Here is a 20,977-nt window from a genome sequence, read left to right on the forward strand (position 1 = left end):
TAAAATTAAATGGACAGGTATCAGTCAAAAGGGAGACATCGAATTGGAAGGGTGGATGGGGATGGATCAATATATGGATTGTAAGAACAGGTCAGCTCCATAGATCTAAGGGTTTGAGGTCAGATGTAGAGTTGCTGGCCAATATTGATGACATCAGGGATCTCCATATGGGCTTAATATTGATGGCATCACGTGATGTCACAAGGCATGACTGACCATATATGGGGCGTGACCAACTGACGGGAAATGCACGATTTAATAGTTAACTGCAACCTGCGGTCGCAAAAAAAGGGACACACGTTGCTGTTCAATTGAGTGGCTGCACCACTCAAAAAATCTGCCTAACGATGATGTCACTGGTGGACGGGTTTCTGAACAGCATACTGAGTAGAAAATGGTGGTATTTTATCATGAACATTAGCGAGGACCAATGAACAGGTTGAAAAGTGGTGAAGTGGTCCTTTAATATACATCTACAAAGTAACTTGTAACTCAAGTTTTTAAATAATCGATTAAAAAGAAAATATCTGACTCTGAGATCATGTAGTGGAGAAGTGTAAAGTATCAAATAATGGAAATACTCAAGTAAAATAAAGTACTTCAAAACTGTACTGCAGTGTGCTATAGTATACAGTAGTATATAGGCTACTTGAGTAAATGCTTATGGGGTTTACTACTTTTCATCAATGGTGATGGAAACCTGGCAATGTAAAGTGGGAATCCAGTGCTCCTTTAGGTTGAGATCATGGACAGTCACTGGTGCCACAAGTCTACTCTGGAGTGGGCTACTTTCCAGCAGACCTCAGGAGGTCTGTCCTCCTCTTATGGTCCCCACGACCAACGCACACAGTCACACACACACACACACACGCACACACGCAGGCACGCAGGCAGGCAGGCAGGCAGGCAGGCAGGCAGGCAGGCAGGCAGGCAGGCAGGCAGACAGACAGACAGACAGACAGACAGACAGACAGACAGACAGACAGACAGACAGACAGACAGACAGACAGACAGACAGACAGACAGACAGACAGACAGACAGAATGACAGCGCCACAACAGGCCATTATATGAACTTTCAGGAAGTCAGGATTTCCTACTGGCTTCAGACACTATTGGCTTCACTGCCCCCCTGGGTTAGAGTGGGTGACAATATTATCATACGAAAAGATGAAATTACCAACCTAGGTTCCATCCTGGAGGCAAATCTTTCCGATGATAAAATGGCCACCAACGTAATCAAAAAAGTCAACCAAAGAACAAGATTCCTATACAGGATCTCCTCACTTGTTAACAAAAAGGTAACAAGACAACTGGTGGGAGAGGCTGGACAGCAGACGGCTGGACTTTGAATTTCTCTAACTATAAACTTTTATGACAGCAGACAACCTAAGTACAAATATAATTTATGAAAAGCTACTACAGTGAAGTCTGTTCACAGAAGTTGTTGTAGGATATGTGGGGATTATCTGACGAGGTACCATTTGAGTGGGCAAAACCTTACATAATTATACTAAATAATACTAAATTGTTTATAGGGTCAATATAAGTAAAATAATATAGCCTTTCCACAGGAGTATCTTTTTATATTTTTCCAAAAAGAATACAAACAGCCAATAGCATATTACAAAGTTATCCCCCTCACTGGTGAAAATTCCTGGAGGAAAAACGGGCTAGCACCGGGGTGAGTTGTCCAGTATTCAACAAAAACACCTTGAAGACCCAGAACAGGAGGTTTCTTCGACCAATGATGCATGCTCCTCTTGGTACCACAGCACCTCAAAGGCCTTTAAAACTTTAAAACAGACTTCCCAAAACAAACAGGCTACTACTTGGCCTCGGACTCCCCGAACCCACCTCACCACTGACATTTTGACAGGCTGGAATGGCTTAGGGTTGACGACAGAGTACAGCAATGGGTCTGGTCCACAAGATTTGCTACACCACCAAGATAGTACCCATGTAGGCATGTACCTGTCTTAATTACTTCCTTACTGTCAACAAAGTTGACACGCACAACACCAGAGTGAGTTCAACAAACCATGTCGTTAGCCTCATAGGATAAATGCCAAAGTCATTTTTTGGCGAAATTGAGATTTCTGCCTACAGGTGCTCTCCTGGGGCTGCTGCATCGTCCTGGATTAGCGCCTATGTCCTCAGCCAATCACAAAGCTCACTATCTTCAAAAATGATGATCTGCCTAAGTCACTTGTGTGATTTGAGCATTTTTACGTTGCCGCCTAACTCACTTTGTGTGACTTGGGCATTTTTACATTGCATACACAGCAAACAACAGTTACTCTAATAGACCCCCAGGTGTTTAGTATGGAGTTAACATCACTCTAATAGACCCCAGGTGTTCTGTATGGAGTTAACATTACTCTAATAGACCCCCAGGTGTTTAGTATGGAGTTGACATTACTCTAATAGACCCCCAGGTGTTTAGTATGGAGTTAACACATCACTCTAATAGACCCCCAGGTGTTCTGTATGGAGTTAACATTACTCTAACAGACCCCCAGGTGTTTAGTATGGAGTTAACATTACTCTAACAGACCCCCAGTGTTTAGTATGGAGTTAACATTACTCTAATAGACCCCCAGTGTTTAGTATGGAGTTAACATTACTCTAATAGACCCCCAGGTGTTCTGTATGGAGTTAACATTACTCTAACAGACCCCCAGGTGTTTAGTATGGAGTTAACATTACTCTAACAGACCCCCAGGTGTTTAGTATGGAGTTAACATTACTCGAATAGACCCCCAGGTGTTTAGTATGGAGTTAACATTACTCTAATAGACCCCCAGGTGTTTAGTATGGAGTTAACATTACTCTAATAGACCCCCAGGTGTTTAGTATGGAGTTAACATTACTCTAATAGACCCCCAGGTGTTTAGTATGGAGTTAACATCACTCTAATAGACCCCCAGGTGTTTAGTATGGAGTTAACATCACTCTAATAGACCCCAGGTGTTCTGTATGGAGTTAACATTACTCTAATAGACCCCCAGGTGTTTAGTATGGAGTTGACATTACTCTAATAGACCCCCAGGTGTTTAGTATGGAGTTAACACATCACTCTAATAGACCCCCAGGTGTTCTGTATGGAGTTAACATTACTCTAACAGACCCCCAGGTGTTTAGTATGGAGTTAACATTACTCTAACAGACCCCCAGTGTTTAGTATGGAGTTAACATTACTCTAATAGACCCCCAGTGTTTAGTATGGAGTTAACATTACTCTAATAGACCCCCAGGTGTTCTGTATGGAGTTAACATTACTCTAACAGACCCCCAGGTGTTTAGTATGGAGTTAACATTACTCTAACAGACCCCCAGGTGTTTAGTATGGAGTTAACATTACTCGAATAGACCCCCAGGTGTTTAGTATGGAGTTAACATTACTCTAATAGACCCCCAGGTGTTTAGTATGGAGTTAACATTACTCTAATAGACCCCCAGGTGTTTAGTATGGAGTTAACATTACTCTAATAGACCCCCAGGTGTTTAGTATGGAGTTAACATTACTCTAATAGACCCCCAGGTGTTTAGTATGGAGTTAACATCACTCTAATAGACCCCCAGGTGTTTAGTATGGAGTTAACATTACTCTAATAGACCCACAGGTGTTTAGTATGGAGTTAACATTACTCTAATAGACCCCCAGGTGTTTAGTATGGAGTTAACATTACTCTAATAGACCCCCAGGTGTTTAGTATGGAGTTAACATTACTCTAATAGACCCCCAGGTGTTTAGTATGGAGTTAACATTACTCTAATAGACCCCCAGGTGTTTAGTATGGAGTTAACATCACTCTAATAGACCCCCAGGTGTTTAGTAGACATGTATTAAAAAATGCCTAAGTCACAGATTATTTTCTTGAAAATGGCCTAAGTCACTTTTATTTGTTATGGAATGACTCTCATGTTTATCTTTTTGTAAAAAACATTTTGTTAACCCCTCAGGAAGCCATTGTAAAAATCTGCATTAAAAACTCTTACATACTTGCGAGAAAATGTGTTTTTTCTTATTATCCGAAAATCATAAAAAATGACTTAGGCATTTATCCTATGAGGCTAACGATGTGCAATCCAGATTTGGCACAAAAAAGGGACTAAATTAATTTAGCTACTATGCCACCAAAATGTGGAACGCCCACCTACTTACACTCAAGCTAAATGGGTCAGGCTATGACTACAACAAAGAAAACATAAAAAAGACATCAAATAGAAATAGCATAGAAAGCATGGTTATGGGAGCAAAGCTGAAACAACTTTAGATAAATGGTGTCAAGCCTAATGTGGGACACTCATAGAGAAGAATAATCTCTTCAGCTCAAACATCCCTATAATATTACATTTTCTAAATACATTTACATTTTAGGTGACCTGATTGCGACCCTTCTGTACGCCTACATTGGCTTACCTGTCTTAAAGGAGAATTCCGGACCGAAAACAGGGAGAGAGATTGGGGGCAAAGGTCGTCGGGATCGGAACTCGAACCCATGACACACTGTCAGGCTGGATTACCAACCTAGGTACCCGGACCATTTGGCCAGCCCAGGCCACCAGTGCTTTTCTTACCGCAATCTGATGTTATTATAGCCAACAACCAGTAGAGGTGAAAAAAGAAAACTCCATTCAGAACGCACCGATAGCTCAGAGCATGCATGCTTTGTCATAGGCTTGTTCGCCTTTTTACAGAAGCCCCTTTGAGACAAAACGCTGTGCATCGTATTTGGTCATAATGAAAGACAGCAGATGTGTAGGAAAAAAAGAATTTTCAAGCGATCAAAATAAACAATTTTGCATATGACCCAGCACGCACGGCCGGAGCTTGTTTGTTCTTTATCTTGAATCAAAACAGGAGAGATTGGGGGGCAATAGGCTTGCTACAGTTGAACCAACCGATCATGAAAAAAAGTTTAATAAAACAATAAATGTCTGCATTGTTTTCTAGGATATTTTATACAGTAGTGGGTTGACACTTGACAGACAGACAGATTGGGGGAAGACATGCAGCAAAGGTCGTCGGGACCAGGACTGACATGCTGTCAGGACCAGGACCAGGACCAGGACCAGGACCAGGACCAGGACTGACATGCTGTCAGGACCAGGACTGACATGCTGTCAGGACCAGGACTGACATGCTGTCAGGACCAGGACTGACATGCTGTCAGGCTGGATTACCAGCCTAGGACCAGGACTGACATGCTGTCAGGCTGTCAGGACCAGGACTGACATGCTGTCAGGACCAGGACTGACATGCTGTCAGGACCAGGACTGACATGCTGTCAGGACCAGGACTGACATGCTGTCAGGCTGTCAGGACCAGGACTGACATGCTGTCAGGACCAGGACTGACATGCTGTCAGGACCAGGACTGACATGCTGTCAGGACCAGGACTGACATGCTGTCAGGACCAGGACTGACATGCTGTCAGGACCAGGACTGACATGCTGTCAGGCTGTCAGGACCAGGACTGACATGCTGTCAGGACCAGGACTGACATGCTGTCAGGCTGGATTACCAGGACCAGGACTGACATGCTGTCAGGCTGGATTACCAGGACCAGGACTGACATGCTGTCAGGCCTGATTACCAGGACCAGGACTGACATGCTGTCAGGCTGGATTACCAGGACCAGGACTGACATGCTGTCAGGCTGGATTACCAGCCTAGGTGGACCAGGACTGACATGCTGTCAGGCTGGATTACCAGGACCAGGACTGACATGCTGTCAGGCTAGATTACCAGCCTAGGTGGACCAGGACTGACATGCTGTCAGGCTGGATTACCAGGACCAGGACTGACATGCTGTCAGGCTGGATTACCAGCCTAGGTGGACCAGGACTGACATGCTGTCAGGCTGGATTACCAGGACCAGGACTGACATGCTGTCAGGCTGGATTACCTATAGGTGGACCAGGACCAGGACTGACATGCTGTCAGGCTGGATTACCAGGACCAGGACTGACATGCTGTCAGGCTGGATTACCAGGACCAGGACTGACATGCTGTCAGGCTGGATTACCAGGACCAGGACTGACATGCTGTCAGGCTGGATTACCAGGACCAGGACTGACATGCTGTCAGGCTGGATTACCAGCCTAGGTGGACCAGGACTGACATGCTGTCAGGCTGGATTACCTATAGGTGCCCGGACCGCTAGGCTGCCATTTTAAATTTGAATTGGTCTTCAACAATGCTCATAATAATATGGTAACGTTTTTGTCTACTCAGTCTGTGTCTCAGAGAGGAAGGCTGTGTAGACACTTCAGAAACGTGCCTAACAGTAACATCATCGATGGGGGAATCCAAAAGTCATAGAAACTGCAGGCTTTCTATTAAATTTGTACCATTTTACAGTACATATTTTATTAGTATTAGTGGGGACCAATTATACAGTATGAAGATAGGTTGAAAATGGGTGACTGGCCCAGGCCGTAGCGTAACGGTCTGGGCACCGGACTGGTTATCCAGTCGCAGTGTGCCGCGGGTTCGACTCCCGGACCCGACACGGCCCTTACTGCATGTCATCCCCCCATCTCTCTCCCGTTTCCTGTCAGCCTACTGTCTGTCCCTTCAAAAATCAATAAAAGGCGTAAGCCGCAAAAAAAAAAAAAAAGAAAAAAAAAAGAAAAATGGGTGACTGACGTTGTCCTTTAAGTGGTTAACCATTGGTTTGTTTGCTTTGATTTGTTTATAATGTTCTTATTATTTGATTCTGCAGTTTTTTTAGATCAACGATTTCTTTTGTCTTTATTTTGGCCGTCTTGCAGTATAATAACAAGTTGCCTGCAGGGGGAGAAAGAATAGCTATTTAATTAAATCTCCCTTCTAATTAAAGGAACCTCCAGTAATAGCATCGAGGCAAACAGCCCATTCCTCCCTAAGGAGGCCACAGACAAGACAAGCAGTCTTGATCTCGTTAATGCCCTATTTCTGTTTTTAATCTGATTCTTACTCATAAGAGTAAATCTACCATTTTGGCCTAATTATGTTAAGATTCAATGAATTCTAGCTTCTTGCAAATTATCAAAAAGATATTCTATTAGTAGACAATCATGATTTTATATGCACTAAACTGATTGTTGCATTGATATTTTTAGTGCATGTCACTGACTGCATTGCGATGTACCAGCTATGCTACAGTTCAGCATGCAGTTTTGTTAATGTTGACAAATTTACAGGCTTGAACTTCTAGGCCTCTATAGTCACTCATGCCCCACATTAGCTTTGTCAACAACAGTACTGGATACTAGTGACTACATGACTACTGTAATGTAAAGTACATTGCAGTAGTTGCTTCACTCACCTCCATTGTGCTGGAGTCAAATGGGGAGTCCGAGGGGCGCAGCATCCTGGGCTTCTGCTCCGGGGGTGGTCTTGGAGGTGGAGCGGTCGCAGGGATGCATGGGAATGGGGGCCCGAGTCTCGGTTGGTCCCCTGGTGGTGATGATGGCGACTTCTTAACGGAGGGCTCTCGTTTAGGGGCCATTCCGAGTTCCGACGTCCAGAAAGCCAGCCCAAAAAGAATACAGCCCAAACCTGCTTCTTTTCCCTGCACCAGCTGCTAGCGGTGTGGTGGTTGAGAAGAGAGAGGAGGCACCGACGGAGCTACGAAAGAAGAAAGTATGTCAGATGTGTATTCCCTGGGGGGTTAGAGAGAGAGAGAGAGAGAGAGAGAGAGAGAGAGAGAGAGAGAGAGAGAATGAGGGTGATGATGTCTGGAGGACTGGCAGGTGGACGAGCCAGAGGTGGATCTATGGAAGAGTGAGTGAAGCTATAGGATGAGACGAGGATGGGGCGGGTTGTGTATAGAGAGAATCAAGCTCAGCGGTTTGACTTTAACTGCATGCTTTTATTTGGGTCAGAAAGGTGGGAGGGAGTTGGTGAGTGTGGAAGCGTGCAGACTGCAGAGTGATTAGCGCCCACCTCAATAGTACACAGAAAAGGAAGCGTGAGTGATTTGACACATCTCAATCCACAAAACACTGGCCTGGCTGCCATCAGTCTCCGATGCCAGCAGTTATATTATGAACACATTATTGTTTGCCTCCTTTATATTCAGTCAGCTAATAATAGTTGTTCTATTTTGTTGCTCTGTTCCCCGGATATTCTCTGTCGCTCCGGCTTTCTGTAGAGCTGCTGAAACACTGAAGATGAGGCTTTGGTAGAGTAGGAGGGGAACACACCAATCATAGATGTCCAAATTTAGAATATGTTTCACTCTGGGGAGGTTGAAGTTCACAACTTCACATATGCATGACTCATGTTGACGAATCTCTTACTGTATGTGCATCAGGCTGCACTTTATGCATATAGCCTACATTCTATAACCATGTAAAAAGCAAGGCGGTGGACAAATTGATGATTTATTTGTGGAGCAAATGAGGAAAAGATTGGCATTATGTGATTCAGATTCAGAATCATTTTTGTTGTTCAAGATCCAAGATTCTTATTGTGTCCCATTATACACATATACAGAGTAAAATAAAGCAATAAGCCTCTAGAGCTTTCAGTTTACATAATGGCTGAGAGGGTTTTTATAATTTTATAATGGCTGAGAGGGTCAGAGGTACTCGGCTAGCGCCTCATTACGCCCCTCAGCCATTATAAAATAGAGGTAGCGTAAACTGAGACCTCGCTTGGCTTATTGCTTTTCTAAAATTGTTACAAGAAATTGAATATGTTTTGTTGGACGCTTTAACAGAGGGCCATAGTCTGAGCTTAAGTTCCTAACAAAGGACCGTCCCACCACGCCCATCATGTAGTAGGCTATGCTCTCCCAATATCATATTGTCTATGTCCCTCAAACTTATTTCTAATGGTTTGAGCCTCAATCACCACTCTGATATAACCAGTCCTTCTGTCCAGTCCAGTCTTTCTGGACTTTGAAAGCAGTTTTAGCTGCAGTTCATCAAAACATTTAGAGACGTCGAATATACACAACTATATAGTCAAAACAGGAAATCATCATAAAGGAGTTAAAAAGGGAAAAGAAACATATACAGTGAGGGGGAAAAGGGGTGGGTGGGGGATTCCGATTTTACAGGAGCCAGTTTCAAATTGCAGCCATCCGTAGGTGCCCTTTGTGAGCAGTTTTGAAGGAGTCATGGGATTTGCATTTCTTAATGACTGTTGGTAGGGCGTTCCCCATTTAGGTGGCATAGGAGCGAAATTAATTTAGTCCCTTGTTTGTGCCGAATCTGGGTTGCATATGGTTTGTTGAACTCCCTCTGGTGTTGTGGGTGTGGACTTCGTTGACGTTAAGGCAGTATTTAGACAGGTACATGGGTATCTTGGTGGTGTAGCAAATCTTGTGGACCAGACCCATTGCAAGATGCTGTACTCTGTCGTCAACCCTAAGCCATTCCAGCCTGTCAAAGTGGGCAGAGGTGAGGTGGGTTCGGGGAGTGAGGCCAAGTAGTAGCCTGGCCAGTTTGTTTTGGGATGTCTGGAGCCTTGTTTTAAGGGCCTTAGAGGTGCTGTCGGTGCTACCAGGAGGTGCATGCATAGTCGAAGAAACCTTGTACGAGGGCTCTTGTTAGGGTCTTCAAGGTGTTTTTGTTGACCAGTGAGGAGATCCTGTATAGGAATCTTAGTCCAAGAAACCGTACATTTATTTGTTTACTTTTAGTCAACAAAAACTGTTGGCGTTTTAGTCTATTAGTCTGACAATTATTTTAGCCCTTTACTTTTTTTGTCAGCTGATGTTCAACTTCAACTTCAAAGAACTAATTTTTTTCTTTCTGAAACTTATTTTGTGCAGTGGTAAAGACAACAAGAAATCACAGTACACACATATACAGTTACTATATAAAAGACCATAAAACGACTTTTTAAGAGAGACTACTTAAAAGCATAATATATAAAAAATCATTATATAAAACTGAGATTGTTCTCTTTGGCCCCCAAAACCCCACAACCACTTTAAAAGTCGACCTTGGCAACCTATCGAGTGCTGTGCAACCAGTAGCCAAACATCTAGGTGTTTTCTTTGACTTTCTTTGATCTTACTTTTAATGTCCAAGTTTAAAAAGTTGTTAAGTCGTGTTTTTACCAGCTCAGAACCAAAAAATCAAGTCTATCCTGTCATTTGCAGATTTAGAGAAAGTCATTCACGCTTTTATAACATCTCGGTTGGATTACTGTAACGGTCTGTACAAAAATCCATCTCCCGCCTACAACTGGTGCAAAATGCTGCTGCCAGACTCCTGACCAACACCAGAAAACGCACCCATATCACTCCCATCCTGGCAACTCTCCACTGGCTGCCTGTGGGTTTTAGAATCAATTAAAAAAAAGCTTTTAAGTACATTTAAGGCCTATTCATAGTCTGGATTTTCGGTGATGAGGTGACCACCGCTCCGGTGGTGAGCTGACCACCGGAGCTGAAATAACGTTGAGCGGTGGTGGGTAAAAACAGAGAGAAGGGCTGGAGCGGTGGCGGTGGTTTGCTCTTCACCGCGGCTCGTGATGTCATGTTGTAGTTCAGTGGTCACCTAACCACCGTAAATCCAGACTATGTATGAGCCTTAAGGATCTGCTCCGCCCCTACAATCCACCCTGCTCTTTGAGATCCTCAGAGGAGGCCCTCCTACAAGTCCGTGTGACACGCCTAGTCACCAAGGGTGACCGGGCTTTTGCCGCACGAGCACCTAAACTGTGGAACGCCCTACCCCGTGGGTCTGAGAGACTAAATCAAATGGTGGTCCTTAGCTCAAATGCTGAATACATAATTAACCTTGGTATGAAAAGGGTTGAAAACCACATGGCCTTGCCTAGACCAACACTATACACACTTACAAAGGCACTTCAGAGTGTGGTATGATTACTGTATAATTCTATTTAAAAATCACACTTATTGGCCTGGGTGGTCCAGGCAACTAGGCCGGTAATCCAGCCTGACGGCGTGTCGCGGGTTTGAGTCCAGAGCCCATCGGCCTTTGCCACATGTCTTCTCCCCGTCTCTCTCCCTCCTTTCCTGTCAAATCACTGTACCCTATCAATAAAGGCATAAAAAAGCCAAAACAAATCACACTTGTTTGAAGTGAGGGGCGCTCTTATCATCATACATCATCATACATTATCACATGTCGTGCTCAGCTAATCAAATCATCACATTCCGTGGTACAGAAGCTGGGCGTGGATTGCTATTCTTTTACTTCTTATTGTTGTATACAATGGATTTTACTCTCATGTAGTAGGCTTATATGAGATCACATGGTTGGTTAGATTTAGATAGATAAGAAATAACAATAAGAAGCACCATCAATAAAAGTAGCCAAAAGTAGGCCTATCTATACAACTATCCTGCACTATGCAGAAAAACAACAACACCAGGTCACAGTGTCCTCACTGTATCCCGCCCAAAACAAGGAAAAACTGTGCAACCTAGCTGTACAATCAGTGCAATGCAAAGAAAGGTGACAGTGTCAAGTGTCAACAGTACAAACGTTGATTGATTGATTGATTGATTGATTGATTGAAATATTTATTAACAGTTTGCAGAATACAGTACATTTCCAGCGCAACTCAATACAAAGACTGTTAACTGTGAGTGGACGACCCAATAAAGCATTACACTTGTTTACAAGAGGGTCCACTTTGTTCAATTCATCAAAACATTCACATTAAAAACGAGACATTCAAATAGACACTTCTATATAGCCAAAGAACAGAACAGGAATTCATCATAAAGTAGGTAAAAAGGTAACACATATACAGTGAGGGGAAAAAGGGGTGGGGGGGGGGATTCCGAATTTACGGGGCCCAATTTCAACTCAAGAGTCAACTCAGAGTCTTTGGTATACTTATAATAAACAATAAAATATACTTCTAATAAACTTATAATAAACAAGTAAATACAAGATAATATAGCAGTGGGGTCCTTGGAGAGATGTTATGGAATTATTAGTTCTTAGAACATTCCATCCAGATATAAAACATCATTCCATTTTTACATTAATTTAGAAATTCAGTAATTCGCCAATTTCGCCACTAGATGTCAATATTGCACAACCACATCACATGATATGGCCATCGCTGAAGTCAGTAGCTAAATGGGATTCATTGGTTGATTATTATAATTTAAAAAATGTGATGTTGATAGGCCATATCGTATCGAGTATATAGTAACAGCCACGCCTCTTTTTCATACGTTTTGACAAACCTTGGACGGTCTAATTAATCAACAAAAATGCTTAGTCTAGAAGACTAGAAGTCAGTGAAACATAGCCGGAAATCTCCAGCCCTTCAAAATAGCATAGGAGCCCCTATTAGCCTACTTCGGTAAATTCGGTTAATAAAAAATTGTATATATATAGCTTAGCCCTATAATGTTTCATGGTGACCATGCTGCTCAACCTCCTGACGTAACCATATTAATTCATCACATCATATAGGATAATGTATCAGCCAGGATATTTAATTAAACCTGATTAACACGTAGGCCTAGGCCTAAATGTCAAATAATGCAAATTCGCCAATTGTATGGGGAATTTGGGGTAGGTCAGTCGGGATAACGACTGTTTGTTAAGACCCTCCTCAGCCGCCTGCCCCCTTCACTTCACCCTGCATTATAAGCGTATATAATCTTGCTTAGCACCGCACTGACCGCTCACCGCTGAGGTCACTCCTGAGATTTACAACTCTGGGCGTTACTTTGCCCGTTCGTCCTCCAATAATCGATGCTCACCGACCCCCAATGGAGTTTAGACACAATCCATCGCGGCTCAATGGGCCTTGAAATCACCGTTTATGTGGCTCTGGCCTCAGAACAATAGCGACATAAGACCCTTTGCAAGACCAACGGCAAGGGCTAGCGCATTAATTAAAGTTTAAACAATATGAAAATGAAGAAAAACTATGTCGTAACAAAAATCGTATTCGTTTTATAAACCTTGGAAATTGTATTCTTGTAAACTTTTTAATTATCATTAGCTCTACTTCGTTTTTGAAGATCAAGATGTTTCATGTTTTCTGCTCTGCGAGTAGGCTATGTAAACCCTATTCAGTGCAGTCTGGTCTCGTGATGTCTCACGCGGGGCCATGCAGCTGATTGTTGATGAGTCGGCTGTCTGCCGAGCAGACAGCATCATGTCAAGCACTAAGAAGATTAGACAGCAGTGCCTCACGTTTTTCTTATAATGTGTGAAAATAATCCACCGCTTTGGGCAATCATAAAAGGAATAGACTTTAGGCCTGTGTGTTTCCAAAGCTTGATCACCATAAGAAATCCAAACATGGTCCTCCTCCTGAGTCCTGCATTGGTCCATAGGCTATAGTTAGGTCTATGTAACCCCATTTGATTGTTCACTGCCTGCATAGTCCTAAACATGTCTAGGCCTAAATTCATTTTCAGAATTATTGGCCACTTAATTGGAAAAAATTATCTTGATTTTTTTTCTCTTTCATTTCACATGAGCTGTTGTGAGAACAAATTGAATTATTCCACGTTAAAGGAAATGTTTCAACAGATCCTCTGAGGTGCCCCCACTGACTAATGAAATTATGGCAGTTCTCCCACCTAATGCCATTCAAAGTCCCGTCCCGTCCCCCTGTCCCCCCGCTACGGCAAATCTCCAAACCACCTGATTTATTTTTAATGATATTACACCCCTCAGTCGGCTGTGTCATGGTAATAAACGTGGCTGCTCCAGCTGCCTCTAGATCACATTAGCCAGGCTTAATATTGACAGTGTTGGGCCCACTAAACAATGAGGCTATGGGGATAGAGAGCTTAGTGGCTGCCTAGCCAATGGGCATATATACTGCAGGAGGTAGCAGAGAAGCCGGCCAGGATGCTCCTGTTCCCTATGCCCTGGAGGACTGGCACCATCATTAGGCAGCTTTTCCTATAGTCCTGGAGCCTTAACCCACATCTCCCATGCAGCCCGGACCCCACCCTGGCTCCAGACATCAAAACCATACTGACGAGGGAGCATGAAACTAGTGGCAACTTGATTCCCTGCCATTCTTCATGCAAGCTGCAAAGGTCTATATAGCCTGGGTAAACCCCTCCCCCTCGCCAGGCTAGCAAAGGTCTACCTGGGTGACAACAACTCTGCAGCTGCACCTTAATTGCGGTGCATCATGGGTTTCCAGTCATTCAAAGACAGAAAGACACAAAGATTAGTCTTCAAGCTTACTTATACTCTGTAAGATGTCACCGAATGACGGTGTTGCTAGCTGGCATACCGTACTTCTTTTCGACAAGTGACACCACAATGTTGATGGTGTATAATTAATATATTAAGCTTAAGGATCGTCATCTGATGAAAAATCAATGACTGGGTTGGTTGATTGATTGATTGATTGATTGATTGAAAATTGTATTAACAGTTGCAGAATGGGTACAGTTAAGGAAAGTACAGGTCAATACAAAATCTGCTAAGAGGATAAAACCAGAAAAAGCACTAAGACTTGTTTACACAAGGGTCCTCCATTTTCAATTCATCAGACATTTAAAGATACAAATTAAATATACACTTCTATGCAATCCTTTTCACACATCTACAGTATTTACAAGTACAACATCCAATTATATACCAGTAGGTAATAGCTGAATGATTTGATCATGTTTGTACACTTTTAATCATTCATGACTGTACAATAAAACCCAATATAATGCAAATCTATGGCAATCTAATTTCATTAGAAAGTTGCTTTTTCCGTTGGACTAATGGTTGCTGGCTTGGCTTCTTGCTGAATTTGCATAATGGCCACATTGGAAATCAGACTGGGTCACTTGTGGGACACTTGCACCTGATCACAGAGACACTGGCTGTCTGCCAATCACACCTACGCAATTAATTCTTCCAATTTAAAAAACAACACCAGTACAGGCTATTAGTTCTTGTATTTGTCAGGTTTTGGGTGTCAGGTAGATATCCCCGTGCGCTGAGGTCCTATCCTCCATCTCAAATTGTTGTTTGTAGGAGTGGAGAGGATTGTATATGGGGGCCCACAGATTACAATCCTTGATTAGTGGTTGGGTGTAATCCTTTCAGCCCTTCTCTCTCCCGCTCTCTCCAAAATACCCCAGGGATATGCCCGTCTCCCTGCGGACCGCCAACATGGCAGATGGAACCTCCTCCCCCCCTTCTGCCCCTTCTAACTGCACACCCCAAAACACTGTTGATGCCCTGGGATGGAGGTTGTAAAGTATCCTGAATGTGAAACCACAGGCACCTTTGTTTAATGGATCTCTCCCCACTTAGTGAGAATAGCCCCCGGGCCCAATTCCCATTCTGAAGCTACATTTCTGTCCAATTGGAATGTTTTCCAAATCCATTAGCCCAAAGGAAGGGGAATAAGCTGCAAACAAGCTGTGCTCATATTTCTTGGCTTTAATCATAACAGAGCTTATCAAAACTTACTTTGTGATACCAATAATGAGACAATTTGATATTCACTCCAAGTATTCATACCAAATCTGTTCACAAAAAGTTTTGAAATGCTGGTTTGGAGTCAAACTATTCACTCATGCATAAGTGTATGTGAATCTCCAGCTATCATGTGTCTTGTGTGTTGAGGCACAGCCAGATAGATTATGTCCAGTGGGCTGCAGGTGGCGCAGTGTGGAAATTAGCAATTTTACGCTTTCAATTATCTAGTAGTCTCTGTGTATAATATGGCTTTGATTTACACATAGACAGACATAGGTCTTCATTCTCATTTCCCCCATCACTGTCTGGAAGAAGGATTCTCTGTGGCTTCTCTGGTTTCTGCTAAATTAAAGGTCTAACTTTATAATAATCTTTCTAGCCAATGTCTATAATATTGTTCAGAGAATGGCTTTATTGATTCTATAGCAAAGACACTAGAATCGTTGTAGAGTAGACAGTTTGTATAGATAAATTAAAATGAGGTTAATAGTCTATCTCTGTGCACACTGATGCTCCCCTGTGTACATGGAGTCAGAGGGGTTGTCAGACTCTCCCTCAGGAAAGTCTGCTTTGTAACCATATTCAGGCTCAGTGAGCAGCAAATGGAGAGAGTTGTGCCCTGGGATTTCTTAACTCACACAGTGGCTGTAAACCGTGCATGCACCGCACGGCACAGGCAGACAAATTAGCATGCTGTCAAGAACAAATATCATACTTGTGCAAGATAAATTGTTGCCAGACTTTAGGTAGGCTACAACTGGAGAAACAAAAATCAAGGAACTCTTTTTTTTGAGGGGCGCTAGCTAACCCCTCCGACCTATAGCCTATACAAATTGGCTTTTTGTGACAACATAAACATTAAATGCCATTGACAATGACAGGAGAATTTACGTCATATGTAGACGAGCAAATCGGCTATTTTGTCCTAACACAAACATTAAATGCCATTGACAATGAATGGAGAATTTACATCATGTGTGGACGAGAAAATCGCCATTTCTAAACAGTGAAACTGTTTTCATTCAGCTCGGCCCATATATATATATATATATATAAAATGTTTATTGGATGATGTACGACGACAAGAGCGCCCCTCACTTCACACGGGTGTGATTTTTATTATATAAAAAAAGTAAAGACTTTTTAGTATGACGCGATGAATGCTATAAGCTGAAATTTGTGCACAAAAATGCAACATTTAGCTATTTCTTGAGGTATTGTCAAATGGTTAGGTGAAAGTTTAAAATGCACGGATAACGCTATGAAGAGAAACTTTTCATTTTAGAAACTGGATCATATATGTAGATTAGAACACTCCTCGGCCTCCTGTCCCTCAACACACATACATGCACACACAAACATGTGCACGCACTGTGACGCGCACACACACACACACACACACACACACACACACGCACGCGCACACACACACACACACACACACACACACACACACACACCCTTACACTCATCCAAGCTCCCTCCATCCTTTATGAATAGTACAAGGGGCTCAGCTTTCAGCAGCGGCCCAGGGAGCATGTGTGCAGAGCTTTAATTCCTATTGTATTCGTGCAGTCTTGGTGTGTGTGTGTGTGTGTGTGTGTGTGTGTGTGTGTGTGTGTGTGCGTGCGTGCATGTGCGAGGCGAGGCGAGTGTGTGAGTCTGTTTTAGCGAGGGAAAGGGACAGGGAGATGGAGGTGGAGAAAAAGACAGGCACAAGGACCCATCTGTCAGCACAGTGTACGAATCCCCCCAATTCCTCCCTGAATCCCTGGGGACAAGAGCGAGAGACAACTCACTTGTGGCAGTGGTTTTGTAAGGGGTGGGGTGGGGGGGCAGTAGTAATAATAACAACAGCACTTAAAAAGCTAATGAGAGATTCCAGACTGGTTCTCATTCTGGAGAAATGTTTGAATAAATACTCATTGTGATTAGCCTGTGTGGGGTCCTTGAATTGAGTGTGATATTTAAATCCGAGACAATTTTTCTCGTCATTACATGTATATGTACAGTGGTCATTGAAACTACTTAAACCCTACTGTATTGCTGTACGTTAAATAGCAGCTCTACTTGTAAACTCTGAATGCATCAAATTGTGAGGTTGTACTGTAGATCTGCTATTTTCCCCTTACGGGAACGTTACCAAGATCAAGACCATGCCACTGGTAAAGCATTTCATTATCGGTGGCAAATTATTTTTGACCTGATGAAGAATTCCATGTAGTGATTACACCAATAATAGCCAGATATGTTGATGTGAGGCTATGCATTCTACATCAGTTTTGTATTTCTTCATTTGTTGTTCCTTTGTTTATTTGAGCCAATGTTTATACTGTAGCTGCTGAGCACCCAAGTTCAGGCAAGGGAAACTCACCTCAAGTTGAGTTCTGATCAGGTGCATTCACTGTGTGTGTGACCTCTTCCACAAGGCTGGCTGCCTCTATATGTTACAGTTAAAGTGGGAGTAGGGCACAATTTCCCTCAGCTACAGTCAGTCAGTCATTTGGGATCCAACAGGGATTGAGAGCCCCAATTCCCTATTGCAGGCTGCAGGTGTGGTGAAGGCCATGGCTCAGGCTCATGGGAAAGAGAGAGGTTGTGTGGGCATCAGGACAGTCAGGGATGCATGTACCATGGGGAGCTTTCGGGAAGCAGACACTTTGCATTGCTGTTGCTACTATGCACGCATGCAAAGTAGGCTATACGGTCCACATGGGGGGGGGGGGGGGGGGGGGGGGAAGACCCTTCCTCGCTTCATCCGCAACGCATTCACGCACACTGAGCTGATATAAGGAGTGTGTCCGTCCGTTATAGCAAGCTGGGATAATATGCTGTTTCAGCACGAGACATCAACTTAGGCAGGCGAGTGACGCGTGAGCATCCAAGCAACAGATTGCAACCCCCCCCCCCCTCTACCCCTGACTGCACCCCCCCCCCCCCCCCCCCCCCCCCATGCTTCCTATATATCTGGCCATCTGTTCAGGTTTGTTCAATAAGTGGTTGGATAAGTGCCTATTTTGTGCAATATTGCTGATTAGCCATGTGACCATATAACTCAAGCCAAAACATGTAAAATATAGTTAACATGGAAAAATATGAGAGAGGGAGAGAGAGAGAGAGAGAGGGGGGGGGGGGGGCAGGCAGTCTCGAGCACAGATGTGGGCCTCGCGCACACAATGGGATCAATGCGGGGGCACGTGCGACTCGCAAGCCCAGGCTGTCAATGGCTAATGATTACAATGAACCCCCAGCGCGAGGCGGCTCGCCACGCACACGGCCTTGCAAGCGTTTGTTATGCCAAGGCATTTGTTGTTAAAATTGGGGAAAAAGTGGACCCTGTGTTGGGCGGGGCAGAGAGATTAGTTTGAAAACAGTTGGGCCATGCGGTCCAATAAGTGTCTTAACTTTATAAAACAGAGAGGGAGGGGATAACCACCCTTTTTAGACTATTAATCAAAGATTTAAATAAAGTAAGATGTGGTTAAGTATCATCACCTAAGCATAAAGGCCAATTTATTGGATTACAAAACTTTTCGTATAGGCTATTTAATTAGGACAAAAAAAATCAAATAATAAAACATCTATCTATCTATATATATATATATATATATATATATATAGGCCGCCGCACCTAGAGGGTTTATAGCCTATCATATTGATTGATTGATTGATTGATTGAAATATTTATTAACAGTTTGTAGAATACAGTACATTTTAAGCACAAACTCAATATATCGATCTAATCTAATCTGTATGTATGTATATCTATCTTCGATTCCGTATAAACGGTTTATTCTGGACTGACTCGTTCCATAGATTTTGGGGGCAGAATAATAGGCGGAAGAAAACAATTGAATGAGCGGGTGAACAACGCACACACCTGCTCTCAGCGCACTAAACTGTCAAAACCACTTACATAACCTGAGATTGAAGAGCGTCTCTTACTCGGCGAGTGTAATTAAGTGGAACAATCCTAATCCAACTAAACTGGACATGGACAGTGAGACCGAGATAGTCAATGGATGGAGATTATGATTCACTCAGATTAGGCCTGCAGCTAAATCACATTTCACAGGACGTCGCGTTACTATAACCTGTCCTATTATATTAAACACGTAGCCTACAGTTTATAGTTCAGTTCTGCTTCATTCCAAACCAAACATATAGCGCAAAAGGACAACAATGCACATGGGCAGTGCCAGTCTTTCTCTCGCACATGTAGCACGCAGCACACACACACACACACACACACACACACACACACACACACACACACACACACACACACACACACACACACACACACACAAAGGCTGACACAATTTGCATGTGTGTGCGTGTACCGTGTACGCGTGTAGTCACTCTATTTGGTGAAACTTTTGGCCACGAGCCCGCCACGCGCGTCTTTGGATCAGCTGGACATGGGTGGGGCTTGAAGGAGGGGTTTAATTTAATCGGGTCGCTAAAGGCAAAACTCAGACACTCTGCCTGCAGTCTATGATGAAAGTACCACTCGTGTGTTGAATCTGTTGATGGCTATCTGAGAGTCCGTGGGAGACTGGAGTATATTCACCTTTACTTGGGTTATTGGTCTCTGAAACTATAGCTATAGCACGACTTGATAGAGCGAGTTGTGAATCCAACACAGGTGAGTTCTCCTATAATGCTCTTTTTATTTTAAGAAACTTTTTGCTGGTCATTTATTTTAGCAAGATCAATTTTTTGGGGAAATCTATTTTGGTCAATAGAATTCATGCTCACGTGCTTTCATATATTTTTATAATATCCTAACATTTGTTTTGTTTAGAAAATTAAATGAGCGGTTGTTTGCACTGTATAAGAAAACAAATATTTTAATTGTCAAGTCTTATATTTGCATGCAGGTCAGACACAATATAGGCGCGTGCGTGTTAGGTCTGTTGTTGTTGTCATTCATTAATTAAATGAAACTGTGCTACATTTAGCCTATGCATCACTACACATTGACAAACTAGGACAATTTTGTTCAGAACAATGGTATTTGCTTAAGAGGCCTGTATTTAATGGATTTGTTTATTAACCATTACGCCTGCTATGCCATTTCAAATCCACATATACCTATACCTCTTTTTCAACCACCCACATTTAAGAAAATCAACTTGAAAAGAAAAAACAAACAAACAACATGAGATATATACAGCAAAGCAAATAAGAGTAACTTTTTTCGCATTACTCCATGTGTGTTGATTTGTATGCTGCCCCAATTTAATCTTCGGGTTTAGCCTATATGCAAATAAATCCCGCCGTGTCCCAGATTGTCAGCTTCTCTGAAGCAACCATGTGCACATAGCAGGGGTACATTAAAAAAATACTCAAATAGCCTACAGTACATCACTCAGAAAATATTGAAATGAACTACTATGATCTGAGCTGTCCACAAAGCAGTGCTGAAACGACTGCCCTCAGACTGCATATCACAGGTTACACACCAAATAAGAGAGATAATAATAATAATAATACCATACCATCTTGAATTAATCTTGTAAGTAACATGGCAATTAATTCATTTTAGTAAATGCATGCACTGTCTATAGATTTCTTAT

The 20,977-nt window shown here is 42.8% G+C and overlaps 1 protein-coding gene across 2 annotated transcripts in view; it reads right to left on the reverse strand.

The window, feature by feature from the left end:
- LOC310861718 (myosin light polypeptide 6) overlaps window positions 1–7,501 on the reverse strand; it is a gene marked incomplete at its 5' end in the record, with an annotated part of 17,162 nt that extends 9,661 nt beyond the window's left edge. For both annotated transcript variants that reach the window (XM_083769304.1, XM_083769303.1), the window contains one exon: window positions 7,319–7,501. In XM_083769304.1, coding sequence (XP_083625430.1) covers window positions 7,319–7,501 — 183 coding nt within the window. The remainder of the gene's footprint in view (window positions 1–7,318) is intronic.
- Window positions 7,502–20,977: the final 13,476 nt, after the last annotated feature.

This window comes from Protomyctophum parallelum (genome assembly GCF_964188405.1).
Source record: "Protomyctophum parallelum genome assembly, chromosome: 7".
In the NCBI taxonomy this organism is placed as follows: domain Eukaryota; kingdom Metazoa; phylum Chordata; class Actinopteri; order Myctophiformes; family Myctophidae; genus Protomyctophum; species Protomyctophum parallelum.